Source organism: Spermophilus citellus (genome assembly GCF_964194105.1).
Source record: "Spermophilus citellus genome assembly, chromosome: 2".
Taxonomy (NCBI): domain Eukaryota; kingdom Metazoa; phylum Chordata; class Mammalia; order Rodentia; family Sciuridae; genus Spermophilus; species Spermophilus citellus.
The window spans coordinates 256,981,489-256,994,740 of NC_138183.1; the positions used below are offsets into that span (position 1 = coordinate 256,981,489).

General features: G+C 64.7%; 1 protein-coding gene across 1 annotated transcript; it reads right to left on the reverse strand.

The window, feature by feature from the left end:
- Positions 1–486: 486 nt before the first annotated feature.
- On the reverse strand, positions 487–4,854 carry LOC308641935 (uncharacterized protein; the record flags this gene model as incomplete). The annotated part of the gene is made up of 3 exons (XM_081280504.1): positions 487–714; positions 1,490–1,578; positions 4,737–4,854. The coding sequence occupies 3 exons, from the start codon at positions 4,852–4,854 to the stop codon at positions 487–489; spliced, it is 435 nt and encodes a 144-aa protein (XP_081136630.1).
- Between the last annotated feature and the right edge of the window lie 8,398 nt (positions 4,855–13,252).

Here is a 13,252-nt window from a genome sequence, read left to right on the forward strand (position 1 = left end):
GTGTCACACTTGTGAGGGGCACAGCTCTGGCCACAACTGTGTGTGCTGCAGTTCCCGTGAGCGGCCGGATGGAGGAGACAGCCCGTCCCTCGTCCCTTTCTGGCCCTCTGACCCCTTCAGCTGGCCACTTGAGCTTGTGGCGAGGAGCGGGTGGGCTCTTGGCCCCTTCCACCCCGGGGAGACCTAGAGCCAGTCTCTCCTCGGCTGGGTGGAAAGTGGCACCGCAGAACAGGGCCCAACTGGCTTCTCCCTTGGCCCCCTGGACAGTGTTTAGCCCCGTCCCCTCTGGGCTGTTATAAATAAGACCCTCCGCACACCTTGCCCAGGTTCGCCCCGAGCTCCCTGCGGCTGGAGGAGGGCGGGGAGGGTGACCTCCACGGATAGCCCTGCAGGTCCATAGTTAAGCAACTGTCCGGCTGTGCCCCGCAGTGCTGAGCGGCTCCGCGGCTCCCCGTCTCTGGTCCCTCAACTGCTGGGTCCGGCAGTTCAGCGGGTGTGAGGTGGCCCCTGGGAATGGCCTTGACGCCGCCTCCCTAGTGGCCGAGGGTGGAGGCCTTCTCCCTGGTCATGAGCCCCAGGTCCTCTTCCCCAGTGGGACAGCACGTCCTCCTCTGGCCGGGTGGACTCCGCGTGCTCAGTGCCGTGAACCCCAGGCCCGTCAGCCACGCGGTCTGCGGCGTTTTCTCCCGTCGGAACCTTTACGTCCGTCGCCATCTTAACAAAAAACAGAAACAAAGTCATGGCTCGTGCTTCTGGTGCTGCAGCAAGGAGTCGAGGAGTCGTTGCCAAGTGCAGGCCCTGCCCCGGGCCCCGCTCTCCCTCCCGTCCTTCCTTCAGGTGCTGGACGGAAGCCAGGGCCTTGTGCTGGGCAACTGGTCCACCTTGAGCTGCGGCCCAAGTGTTGGACTGACCCCTGCCCAAGGCAGAGGCCGAGGCCATGGCTGTCTTTCCCTCCACCCAGATGCTCCTGCGTCGAGCCCCCTCTGAGCCCCGGTGGACCTTGCTGCCCCTGGGTGGCCGCTGTGCTCCCCTGTGGCCGCGCTGCTCTGGAGTGAGTCTGAGAACCCAGGAGACAGTTCCTCCAACTGCACTTTCCTGAGGGAAAGACAATAGCCTGGTTCTTCGAGTTTGTTTATCCTCCCTGGAAATTTAAAAATCAAGGGATTTTTTTTCCATCAAAAAAATCTGCCCAGATTTTGATAAGAATCGTGTTGAACTGAGGAGATGAGCTCGGGGGAAATCAGAGCAGGCAGGCCATCTCCAGGCCTCGCCTGACGAGGCTGAGCAGGCCACCGCGGCCGCCGCTCCCCGCCCCCGGAGCCGGGCCAGCCTCCCCGCTTCCCCCGCGGCCTTCTGAGGCCCTGGGCTGCGGCCAGCTGGGTGGGCACCCCTGTCCCTTAGCTCGTCAGGACAGCTGTCTTCCGGGCAGCGTCTGCTGTGGTCTTGGCAGGGAGGGGCCCCTTCTGAGGCGGCCACGCTCCTGCCTCACCTCAGGGTGCCTCGGCTCCTCGTGTCCTTCACAGTGACCTTCATGGACACGGTGCTTCTGACTTCCAGTCTGGACGTGGATGCAGCGTTCTGTGGACATTGAAGAGATGAGAAGGAGCGTCACGGGCAACGTGTGGATGCCCTGGATGACCTGGGTGTGACGGCGGCACAGCTCACACCAGAAAACCAGGCAGGACAGCCCCGACCCGCTAAGGGGGACCATGTATCGGGGACCTTCCAGCCACGGTGCCCTGCCACCCCAGACACCCAGGCCCCAGGCCGAGCCCTCCTGAGTGTGAGGGGGACAACTCAGCAAATTGGGCCCAATGATACATCTAAAGGCCACATCATGGCCATGGGGTCCACACCAGGGATGCAGACTCAAGTGACTCCCCAAGAGTTAGCGTGACACTGAATCAACCAAAAAACCCGACCATCTCGGTAGATGCAGAAAAAGCAAAAAAAAAAAAAAAAAAAAAAAAAGCACCTGACAAAACCTAACGTCCACTCAGGACCCTCTCCGTCAGCCAGGGTCAAAGGCATCTGTGACAGACGTGCACTCCCCCTGGGGGGATTCAGCCCTGCCCCCCGACTGGAGCCCGCAGTTCCCTCCACCCCACCACGGAGGTGGCACCACCGAGCCCCGGAAACTGAAAGGCCCAGCACTTACACAGGAAGAAGTCAGAAGACCTGGCCGTCCACGTGGAGAACCTGGAAGGCTCTTTCTAAAAGCCAGGACAACTAGTGGGTGATAGGACCACACTGCAGGCACAGGACCGGCACAGAGCCATCGTCAGAACGGGGAGTCAGCCAGCTCAGTGAGAAAGCCATCCCAGCACCCGAGCAGACAGTTCTCTGAAGAGGACATTCAAAGGGCCAGTGGCACAAGACACTCAGCAGCATTGAGCCCCAGGGACAGCAGGTCACAGCACAGCCAGCACCTGTAGGACTCGTCTGCACTCCCTAGAACAGCTGTCACTGACAAGACAGATGGACAGACGCCAAGGTCAAGGACAGGGAAGTGTGGGAGTGTCCTGGGGGGTTAAGACAAAGGAGACACTTGAAGAAATGGCCTGCAGGTCCTCCGAGGGCTAAGCATGGGATGACCACGGCCCAGCAATTCTATCCTAGGGCAATGAACAGTGCCCACCACCCTGGCTCCCGAGTGCCCAGGGCAGCACATTCATGGCAGCCCAGAGGGGATCAGCACAGATGTTGTCATGGTCAAAACCTGTCTGTCCACACCATGGAATATTATGCAGCTTTGAACAGGAGTGAGCACTGGCACCGGCACCGCCACCTGGTGGGTCTTGGACACGCCACTCTAACCTGGCAGCCACCTCTGGTCAGCAGGGCGGGTGGAGTAGACACCGTGGGCAGAGCGGGCAGAGGAGAGAGAAGGCTCTCACTGATGGAGGAGATGTGTCCGCCAGCCTCCCCCGGGCTGCCCCCACCCAGGCCACTGCCGGCAGACTCACACACCCGGCCGGCTGCCCTCTCCCATCCGGGCTCCCTCCAGGAGTGGCCAGGGTGCCCTCCTGTCCTGAGTGCTGGGTCTGGGCCCCCGCTGGCCCCGGGCCTGCCAGCCAGAGGGCCTGTGACCCAGGCGTGGTTCTCGTTGGGACCAGGGTCCTGGTGCAGTGCCTCTCCTGCAGAGGGAAGAGGGGGACGTCGGGTGAGGCCGGTGTCCCCATGACGTGGCTTCCTCCCCTCCCTCACGGCTGAAGTGAACCCTTGCCCTGGGTGCGCTGGGCCCCAGCCTGCTGCCCACACTGCAGTGTGGGCCCATGGTCGGTGACTCCTCCACTGGACCTCGTGCCCTGCTGGTTCTGCTTCTCAGGAGGACCTGCTGGGACAGCTGCCAGCTCAGCTGGGCGTCCAGGGGACCTCGGGGGTGCGAGTGGGACCCGTGTGGCTTTCCCCAGGGTGACCTGCTGGGCACCTGGGACGGGACCCTGGGAGAGACGGCCCCTGAAGGCCAGAGGCATGGGTAGAGCTCTCAGCCCCCCCCCCCCCCGCCCTGGTGGAGACAGGTTTCCTGCAAAGCCAGCAAGAGGCCCCGCTGTGGAGGCCAGGCTCCAGATGAGGACAGAGGCTGGCCGTGCCGGTGTGACCCTGACCCTATGTACTTTTCCTGTTCCTGGAAGAAAATGTTACTGGCTCGAAGGAAGATTCCTCTGGCCAGAATCTGCTGATGTCCACACACAGCATCCAGCGCAATCAAGATTCCTCCGGGAGCTGGCCTGGCTCTGCTCCGTGTCCAGCTGAGCTCCCCCCACCCCTGTTCCCTCACGTGTGACGGGCAGGGAATGCTCCATGCTGAGCAGAGGGGCCTCTAGATAGGGGAAAACGGTCACTTCCTCCTGGCCTGGCCTCCCCCCCACCCAGCCAGCGTGGAGGCCAACGAAGGCCACGTCCCCGCACACTGTGTCAAGGACAGAGCGAGGCAGCACACCCCTCCAGCCAGCTTGTCCTGCTCCTTGGTCAGAGTCACCCCTCCACACCCAGGGCACCGCAGGGTCTTCTCGGGAAGGCAGCTGAGGAGCCGCTTTCTTTAAAACACAATCACCCGAGCAGACCCACGGCTGCTGTCGAAGCTCAGTGCCGCTGAGTCCTGGGAAAGCCTCGCCTGGCCACGCTGGACACTCTCTGGGCTCCGGGTGGTCACTGGGGGTCAGCCAGAGGCTCCCTCCAGGCTTTCACTGGGGTCCCCGGGGGTCCTGGCCCTGGTCCCACCCATGGCAGTGCCACACCCGCCCCTTCCTGGAGTGACAGACCTCGTCATGCCCTCGGTGTGCGGGAGGGTGGGCTCGGGCCGTCCCCAGAGTTCCCCTCACACAGGGCCATGCCACTGACATGGCTGCCGACATGGCTTCAGGCACACGCCTGTGTGGAAGTCACGTGTCCGGCCGGAGCAGCTGCCCCGGGCAGGACAAGGCCCAGGAAGGAGGAAGGGGGCGCCTGACACGTGGCTGCCTGGGAGGACACCATGCTCAGGGGGCGAGGAGGGTCCCCCGCTGCCCCAGAGGGCTGTCCAGTCCCTCTCCAGTGCCCAGTGCAGCACCCAAGCTCCCGTGCAGGCCGCCAGGGTCTTGTGGGTCGGATTTCCTGAGGACTGGGCCTCGGCTCAGTCACCCAGGCCTCCCTGACTGTAGCCCTGGAGAGAAGGTTCTGGAAAAGTGTGTGGAGGAGTTTCCGGGACCAGAGGGGGTCGAGAAGCCTTCCACACCCTCAGGTTCCCCACTCACCCGGAGACACAGCTGCCAGGACAGGCCCCCGGATTCTGTCCCAGACAGAGGCCACCTCTACCCGGTCCAAGGCTGGGCTCAGCGAGCTTCTCTGCAAAGGGAGGGTGGTCAGTACCATGGCTCCGTGGGCCAGGTCTGGGCCACACCCTGGACTTGCCTCTGCCCGGGTAGCGTGACAGCAGCCTAGGGGTGTGCCGTGAGGGCTGGCCCTGTGCCACCACGCCGGGTTCAAGGACCTGAATGTCCTGACACATTCGTGGGTCACAGAGCACTCTTCCTCCTTAACTATTTTTTTAAAATATTTTTTTTAACTTATGGATGGACCTTTTATTTATTTATCTGAAGGGCTGAGCATCAAACTCCGTGTCCCCTGTGAGCTCAGCAAGCGCCCCAGCTGAGCCAGCCCCAGCCCCCCTTTAACTTTTATGCAGCAATGAGTGTAAAAGCCGCTCAAACAGAGACTGTGGACGAGGTGGACGCCTTGAGGTGTCACCGGTCACAGAGGAGAGCACACCCAGCAGGGGACAGTCCCAGCCCAGGCACTCAGGAGAAGGCAGGGTCACCAGCAGGACAGGAGCTCAAGGCCACAGCTTTCAGCCACAGAATGGGGGACAACCTGTGCTCACAAGGGCCAAGATGCCACACGCCAGGTCACCCATGCACCCCAGGAGACAGCCCGGGGTTCAGGCAGGACTCAAGGACCAGGGTGGGGACCCAGGCAGCTTCAAAGGACTGATCCCCAGTGTGCCCTGCCCAGGTCACTGTCCTTGGTGCTGCCCCCGCAGCTGCAGGCCACGTGGGGCCTCCCAGCCCCAAATCCCAGGATCAGGGGCCAGGGTCAGCCCTGCCCGCTCCTCCCCGGGCCCCTGGCCGCCCAGCCCAGCCTGAGAGCAAGGCCACAGCTAATCTGCTCTCCAGGCAGATTCCTCTGTGAGAGATAAGCCCCCGCCCAGCCAAGGTGGGTGGGAAGCCAGGGCCACTTCCTTAATTGGCATTTTCCAGTTGAGAGAACATTCTATACCGTTTTCGCCCGTGCCATTTAATCACCAAGTGTTTTCGTTTTTGAGAAGACCTGAAATTGCAGAGATCTTTGGGATTTAGTGAGGAATGCAAGGCCTAATTTTGCCTAATTACGAAATGTCTCGGCGGCGACTCTGACACGTCCCAGAGTAGGCGATGCAGACCCCTGGGCCTCCCGGGCGGTGGGGGGCCGGGGGCGCTGACGCAGATGTTTACCTGATGTCTTGGGCCGGGATCTGGTTTACATTGGGAAATCAGACTGTTTACAGGAGACCACATCTGTGTCTTCCTCTCCTTCCCTTTCATTTCTCTGTAATGTTCTGCAGGTCTGCCTCAGGTCCCTGCGGGAGGGTCAGCGGCGCCACGCGGATCACGCCATGCCAGGCCGGCCCCGCGTGGGGACTCGGCAGTTCCGGACTTGGCCCGGGATGCGGGGGGCCTGCTCGGGGTGTGCGTGTGCGTGGAGACGGGGAGGGTGGGGGCCGTGGCCCGGCGGGTGGGCGCAGGCCCCAGGGGCGGGCGGGGCCCTCCACCCCCAGCTCCCTGCAGGGCCAGGGTCCACCAGACCCCAGAACCTTCTGGAAGTAGAACCTTCTGGAAGCAGAGGCCGAGAGCGGGCAAGGGGCTCTGTGATTGTGCCTGGACCCTGAGAAGCCCCTGTGCACAGGGGCCCGAGGGCCAGGCCCTGGCTGCAGAGCGGGGCCTGGGGTCAGGGGGAGGCGGGGGGCCGAGCCTGGGCAGGTGGGGCAGCTCGCGGGGGCCGCGCGGCACCTCTCCCCTCTCCTGCCCTCTGGGCCCAGCCTAGACCACCAGGACCACAGGCCACTGCGGCTCCAGCTATGTGCTTGGGCCCCGCCACTCACAGGGGGACACGCGGCCTCTCCCCAGGTGGGCCTGGTCCACTCTCGGCCCGCGGGTCTTGACCGGCTGCCCTGGCCTCTGAGGACCCGGGCCTGGGCTTCCTTCTCCAGGGACCCTGCTCTGCAGCCCCAGACCCCAGACTCCGCCGCCCTGTGTCCCCAGGCCTGTGCCTGCTCCCGGGGGTCCTGGGAGACGTCCTCAGGGGTCCTGCCCCCAGCTCTCCTCGGGACAGCCTGTGTCCTCCCTCGGGGCCTGGCCTTCCCTGCCTCCTGCAGGCCTCCCAGCCCTCCCCTCCTCTCCTGTCTGGGCTGGTGAGCCAGGTCTGCTGGGCCCGAGACCTGGGCTGCCCCGGCCACGGCAGCCCCTGAGCTCCTGGTCGGCCAGCAGCCCTGGGGGCCGTGAGGGTGCCTCTGTCACAGCCCACGGTGGGTCATTGCCCCCTCAGGCCACTCTCACCCCACCAGTCTCCTCCTATGCCTTTCCCACGGGACCCCAGACCCGCCACCCCGGGCTGCCTCAGGTGGCATGGCTGGGTCCCCTTCATCCTGTGCCTGACCCTTCTTCAGGGAGCAGAGGTTGCTGGCTAGGACACCCTGGCCTCTCCTGTGCTTTCTCGAGTGCAGATGAAATGGTGGCTGCTCCAGCAGCCACCTTGAACCAGGAAGCATGGAGTCATGTCAGGATCAGGGAGCAGAAAGGCGGAAGGAGCTTGGAGCCTGGGTACCTGTCACGGGCACCCTAAAACGGCCTCTCCGACCCTGGGCAGTGGGGCTTTGTCACGGGGATAGAGAACCCACCCTCCATCTTGTTCAGGACGTGGTTATTGTGAGTTCCCTGCTGTGTATGGCCTGTTTCAAGATGATCATGAGCCTGAGGATGACGGGAATGATACATTCCTGTGGCAGGCACAGAGGAGCCCGGGGTCACTTGGCTGTCATCTCCCCACCCAGGGGCGCCTGCAAGCCCTCCTTTCCCACACGGAGCCTGGCCCGTTCCCCACAAACCCGTGACCAGACAGAGGGCATATCTGGGTTTCCCACGCGCCAGATCTGCCTGGGATCAAGGATGTCAGGGCTCACTAATATTCCCCCGTGGTCTGAGCCTGTTTCCTGCACATGGGAATCTTCCAGCTCATGGCCCATAAATCGCTCCGCTAATGCCCCTGCAGATAACGGGCAGTGGCGCCATCGCTGCTGCAGGCTTTGCCAGCTGCCTCCAGGGACGTCCAGCACCCCTTTCCCTATCAGCCTGCTGAGCCCTGGGCCTGCAGCAGGACCGTGGGACAGGCCGGGGCTGCTGGGTCAGGGGAGAGGGCGCCGGGCAGCCCCCAGGACCTGGGCCTCCCTGCGCCCTGCCCCTCCTTCTGTCTGCTGGCCACCTGCTCTCTCGGGTTGGCAGTGGCCGTCCAGTTCGGCAGCCTTCCCTCGGGGGCACCACTGTGTTGGCCCTGCTGGGTCTGGTCAAGTGATTCTGCGGTGGGGTGCTAATGAGCGCGGCCGTCCTGCCCTGCGGCAGGGGTGTTCCACGGTCGGACTCTGGCCAGGCATCTCATGGACGTCTAAACCGCCGTCTCAAGTCCCCGGGGGTGGTGCTCAGGGTGGCCGAGGCCAGAGCGCCTCGACTGAGAAGTGGGCCTGAGTATCTCCCCAGAGTGTGGGTGGAGAGGGCCGTGAGCCCAGTGACCGCTGAGGGTGGACAGGAGGAGGCTGGACATTCACCTCGGGGTTGAAAGTCCAGCACATCTCTCAGCCTCCCCGACCCCTTCTCTCTGTCCACTGCACCTGTATGTGACACTGTGCCCGCCCCTCAGCCCAGACCTGTGCCCAGCCACACCAGGGCCTGTTAACTGTGCCTCGGCTTCGTGCCTGCCATCATGTTCTGAGGGCCATGCTGCCCACGCCCTGGCACTCAGCCGGCCACCCCACTCTCCCCCTCGGGCCCCACCCTCCCAGGGCAGCAGCTTCATCCCCAGAGACCCCGCCATGAGGAGGCTGCTGCTGGTTCCCCAGGTGAGGAGAGGCCCTTCCCACAGGGCGGAGCAGGGCCTGCAGGTGCAGGCCGCGGGGCCTCTGGGTCGTCCCCCAGACAGGGTGGGCCCCGTCCCTGCACGTTCGTAATTAAATAAACCTGGTTAATTCAGCTGTGGATCTCGCCTGTGGCTCTAAGCCCTTTTTGTTTAATTGGCTTCTGAGCTCCCTGTCTTTGGCCAGGTGCGTCCTTGGTGGCCCGGAGCAGGTGGTGGGTGTGTGTTCACCTGTCACGGCCGCCCTGTGGGGCCAGTGGGGTCTCTTCTAGTCGCAGGGCTGTCTGTCCACCCACCCTCTCCGTGTGACCACGCCACCCTCTCCAGACACCGCCCGGCCCGGCTTTGCCTCCTCCCCGTCCCAGCCCTGGCTTCCCCACGCCCCCTTCTGTTTCCAGGGGTTCATCTCTTCCGTGCCTCACGGCGGGTTCTGCTGAGCCGAGGGCCCGCGGGCTCCTGCCTGGGAGTCCTGACCCACGTCCCCTGGGTGCGCTGTAGTCACAGGAGGAGCCCCTGGCCGCCTGGGAGGCCACTGAGCCATGGTGGGGGCACTCAAGGCACCTCTTGTCCCCGCACACCTCAGGGGTCCCTGTGCTGACCCGGCGGCAGACCTGCTCCCGTTTCACCTATAAAGAGGAAGCCTGAGCAGGGGCCCATGTGGTCACCGCACCCCAGGCCACCCCAGGCCCGCACCCTGGGTGGAGCCCGTCCCCCGCCCGCGTCCTCTGTGTGGCTTCGCTGTGTTCCCACGATGTGACCCAGCTGTCGACAGACCGCTCACGAATGTCTTTGTGCTGACATGTCCCTGTCGGGACTGAGATCCAGAGCAGGGTGGAGGGCCAGGGGATGACCCCATCTCAAACCTAAAAGGCAGGACAGGAAAGCTGACAGAACTGTGAGCACAGGAAGTTCCCAGGGGAGAGGAGGGACTGCAGGCCAGCGCTCGCAAGGAAGACAGAGCCCAGCGGGTACAGGGGGCCCTGTGGTCACGGCCTGCTGGGAAGGGCCACCCTCCACCCGGCCAGACCCAGAGTTCCCTTCTCTATGCCCTGAAAGCCCAGCATCCTGGGAACCCCACACCCGGCCACACGAAGCAACCCAGTGTCAGTGGTCACTGTGTGTCCATCAGTGGCCAGCCAGTAACAGCAGGCTGGCCATCCCCATTGCATTTGCTGAGGAGCATGGTCAGGCTGGACTCTCCCGATGGCAGCAAGGTGCCCTCCTCCACAGGGAGCTGAGTCAGGGCAGCATTAGTCTCAATCCAGGGACAGAGGCTGAATCTGCTAAAATCCTTCCTGGAGTCACTAACATTGGGGAGAGGCCACCCCTTCCCTCGATCCACCCTAAGGGGACCAGCACAAGGGGTGTCCTGCTGGTAGCACCACAGAGATGTTCTCCACCAAGTGCCTCCCAGATCCAGGTCACTCCCTAGGTGCACTGTGGAGCACTCCCCCCCTGGGCCGTCCACCCCTAGGTGCACTGTGGAGCACTCCACCCCTGGGCCGTCCACCCCTAGGTGCACTGTGGAGCACTCCCCCCCTGGGCCGTCCACCCCTAGGTGCACTGTGGAGCACTCCCCCCCTGGGCTGTCCACCCCTAGGTACACTGTGGAGCACTCCCCCCCTGGGCCGTCCACCCCTAGGTGCACTGTGGAGCACACCACCCCTGGGCCGTCCACCCCTAGGTGCACTGTGGAGCACTCCCCCCCTGGGCCGTCCACCCCTAGGTGCACTGTGGAGCACTCCACCCCTGGGTCGCCCACCCCCTAGGTGCACTGTGGAGCACACCAGCCCTGGGCCGTCCACCCCTAGGTGCACTGTGGAGCACTCCCCCCCTGGGCCGTCCACCCCTAGGTGCACTGTGGAGCACACCCCCCCTGGGCCGTCCACCCCTAGGTGCTCTCTAGAGCACTCCCCCCCTGGGCTGTCCACCCCTAGGTGCACTGTGGAGCACACCACCCCTGGGCCGTCCACCCCTAGGTGCACTGTGGAGCACTCCCCCCCTGGGCCGTCCACCCCTAGGTGCACTCTGGAGCACTCCACCCCTGGGCCGTCCACCCCTAGGTGCACTGTGGAGCACTCCCCCCCTGGGCCGTCCACCCCTAGGTGCACTGTGGAGCACTCCCCCCCTGGGCCGTCCACCCCTAGGTGCACTGTGGAGCACTCCCCCCCTGGGCCGTCCACCCCTAGGTGCACTGTGGAGCACTCCCCCGATGGGCCGTCCACCCCTAGGTGCACTGTGGAGCACTCCCCCCCTGGGCCGTCCACCCCTAGGTGCACTGTGGAGCACTCCCCCCCTGGGCCGTCCACCCCTAGGTGCACTGTGGAGCACTCCCCCGATGGGCCGTCCACCCCTAGGTGCACTGTGGAGCACACCACCCCTGGGCCGTCCACCCCTAGGTGCACTGTGGAGCACTCCCCCGATGGGCCGTCCACCCCTAGGTGCACTGTGGAGCACTCCCCCCCTGGGCCGTCCACCCCTAGGTGCACTGTGGAGCACTCCCCCCCTGGGCCGTCCACCCCTAGGTGCACTGTGGAGCACACCACCCCTGGGTCGCCCACCCCCTAGGTGCTCTCTAGAGCACTCCCCCCCTGGGCCGTCCACCCCTAGGTGCACTCTGGAGCGCGCCCCCCCCCTGGGTCGTCCACCCCCTAGGTGCTCTCTGGAGCATGCACCCCCGGGTCGTCCACCCCTGCACACCTCCGTGGGACCAGCACCCACTGCCTTAGGTCAGGAGAGTCCTCAGTGACGTTTTACCTAGTAGCTGTCCCAACCTCCAGGAGGCCAGGAGGCCATCAGCCCAAGTGAGGCCCAGGTGGGGCAGCTGTAGGGGCCAGTCTGTACTCCCAGCTCTGCCCTCGGGGCCAAGTGCCCCCTGTGCCAGGCAGGCTGGGACTCCTATGCCCCGGGAGGATGTGGCCGCGCCAGGCCCAAGGTCACAAAGCCGAGCCTTGCCTCCCTCAGCACTTGAGGGCACCCTAAACCCTGGGCTGGGGCATGGCCTGTGGTCAGCACTTGCCTGGTGCACAAAGCCCTGCTTCGTTCCCGGCATGGAAACAAGAACAGACAAAACCCCCACTTCGGCCTGTGTCTGGGCAGTGTGGGGGAGTGGACCCTGCCCGTGGGCTGCAGGCTGGTCCTACAGAATGCCCGGTCACCCAGCCTGGTGGTCAGAGGCCAGGTCCATGACAGGTGCCCAGTCCTCAGGCCCAGGTGGAGAGGGTGGCTATGGAGTGCAGGGCGACCCACAGCCGCACACATGACCCTCGGCGGCCAGGGGAGGCCAGGGGGCTGCTGCTGAGACGGGAAGCCACGTCCTGCAGGTGCTGAACCCCGAGTCGGGTCTCGGGTCTCCGTGGCTGTACAGGGGACACCAGGCAGAGGCCTGCAGGACCCGGGCAGCAGCAAGGCGGCCCCTGCTGTACGCCCGCCCGAGGCGCCACCTGCCTTTTGCCAGTCAACAGTGCCACCTGGTGGCGGCTCAGCACCCCAGCAGCCAGCACACCCGCGGTCTCCAGTCTGGAAGGAGCCTCAGGAACCTGAACAAAGTGTTTTCCTCCTGGGTTTGTCGTGTCTTCGTCCTGGAGCCTGACAGAGGTGTCTGCCTGAACTCAGCAGGAAGGTGCTGGAGTCCCTAAGGCCACCTCTTCTCAGTGCTCAGCTCAGCCGCACGGGAACACGCCGGGCAAACTCTGAACCGCGGGGAAGGGACACAGGAGGGCCCTGGCAGGGTCCAGAAGGCGGCACAGCAGGCTCCTGCAGAGACCCAGGTCGCTGGACAGAAGCCATCTCACTGCTGCTCTGGGGCTCGCCAGGCGGGTGCAGGGTGTAAAGGGCCCGGCGTCGGGGCTCCCGGGACCCCCAGCTCCTGAGCAGCCATGGTGACAAAGTCCCTTCCTGGGGGGGGGGTCTCTGGTGGAGCAGGAGGGTGACAAGGGTCCCCACAGGCCGGGTGCCCTCGGGTCAGCTGCACCGGGCTCTTGGCAGAGCGTCCCACGCTCCCAGGCTTTCTGGGAGGCCCTGGGGCAGGTGGCGGCAGGTCCAGGGCCAGTGGGGGACATGGGCCGGGCACCCCCAAACCCCGGCCTGGAGGCTCGGTGGCCAGCCACCTGTGTCAGACGGCCTCTCCCAGGCTGCGGGGACAGTGTCCTGGACCCCAGGCTCCGCACGGCCACCATCAGTCAGCACCCTGACCACAGGCCTCGGGTGCCCAGGGACACGGAGGCTGCCCACAGTCCTCTCTTCCTCCGAGTCCCAGGCTCTGTGGATGGCCTTTCCCAGGACACCCCCAGCCCCCCGGCCTCCCCCCTTGACCCAGTGCCCACCACTTCCTGGTGTGGGGTGTCGGCAGCTCCCCTCCTGGTGGCTCTCACAGCGCCATGTCACAGGGGAGGTTTGCCTCTGGGGACACAGCAGCGGGGCCCTGGGGGCAGGGAGCAGCACTCCCGCCTCAGCCAGCTGCCGCCTGGATCGGCCTCCAGGATGGGGGTGGATTTCCGTCCTTTATGCATCGTCCACCTCGGGCACCCTGTTACAGCAGCGCCCGTAGGCCAAGGCAGGGCCGCCAGGACCAGGAGCTCAGCTCAGGAGGGAGAGCCAGTCCCAGACCCGC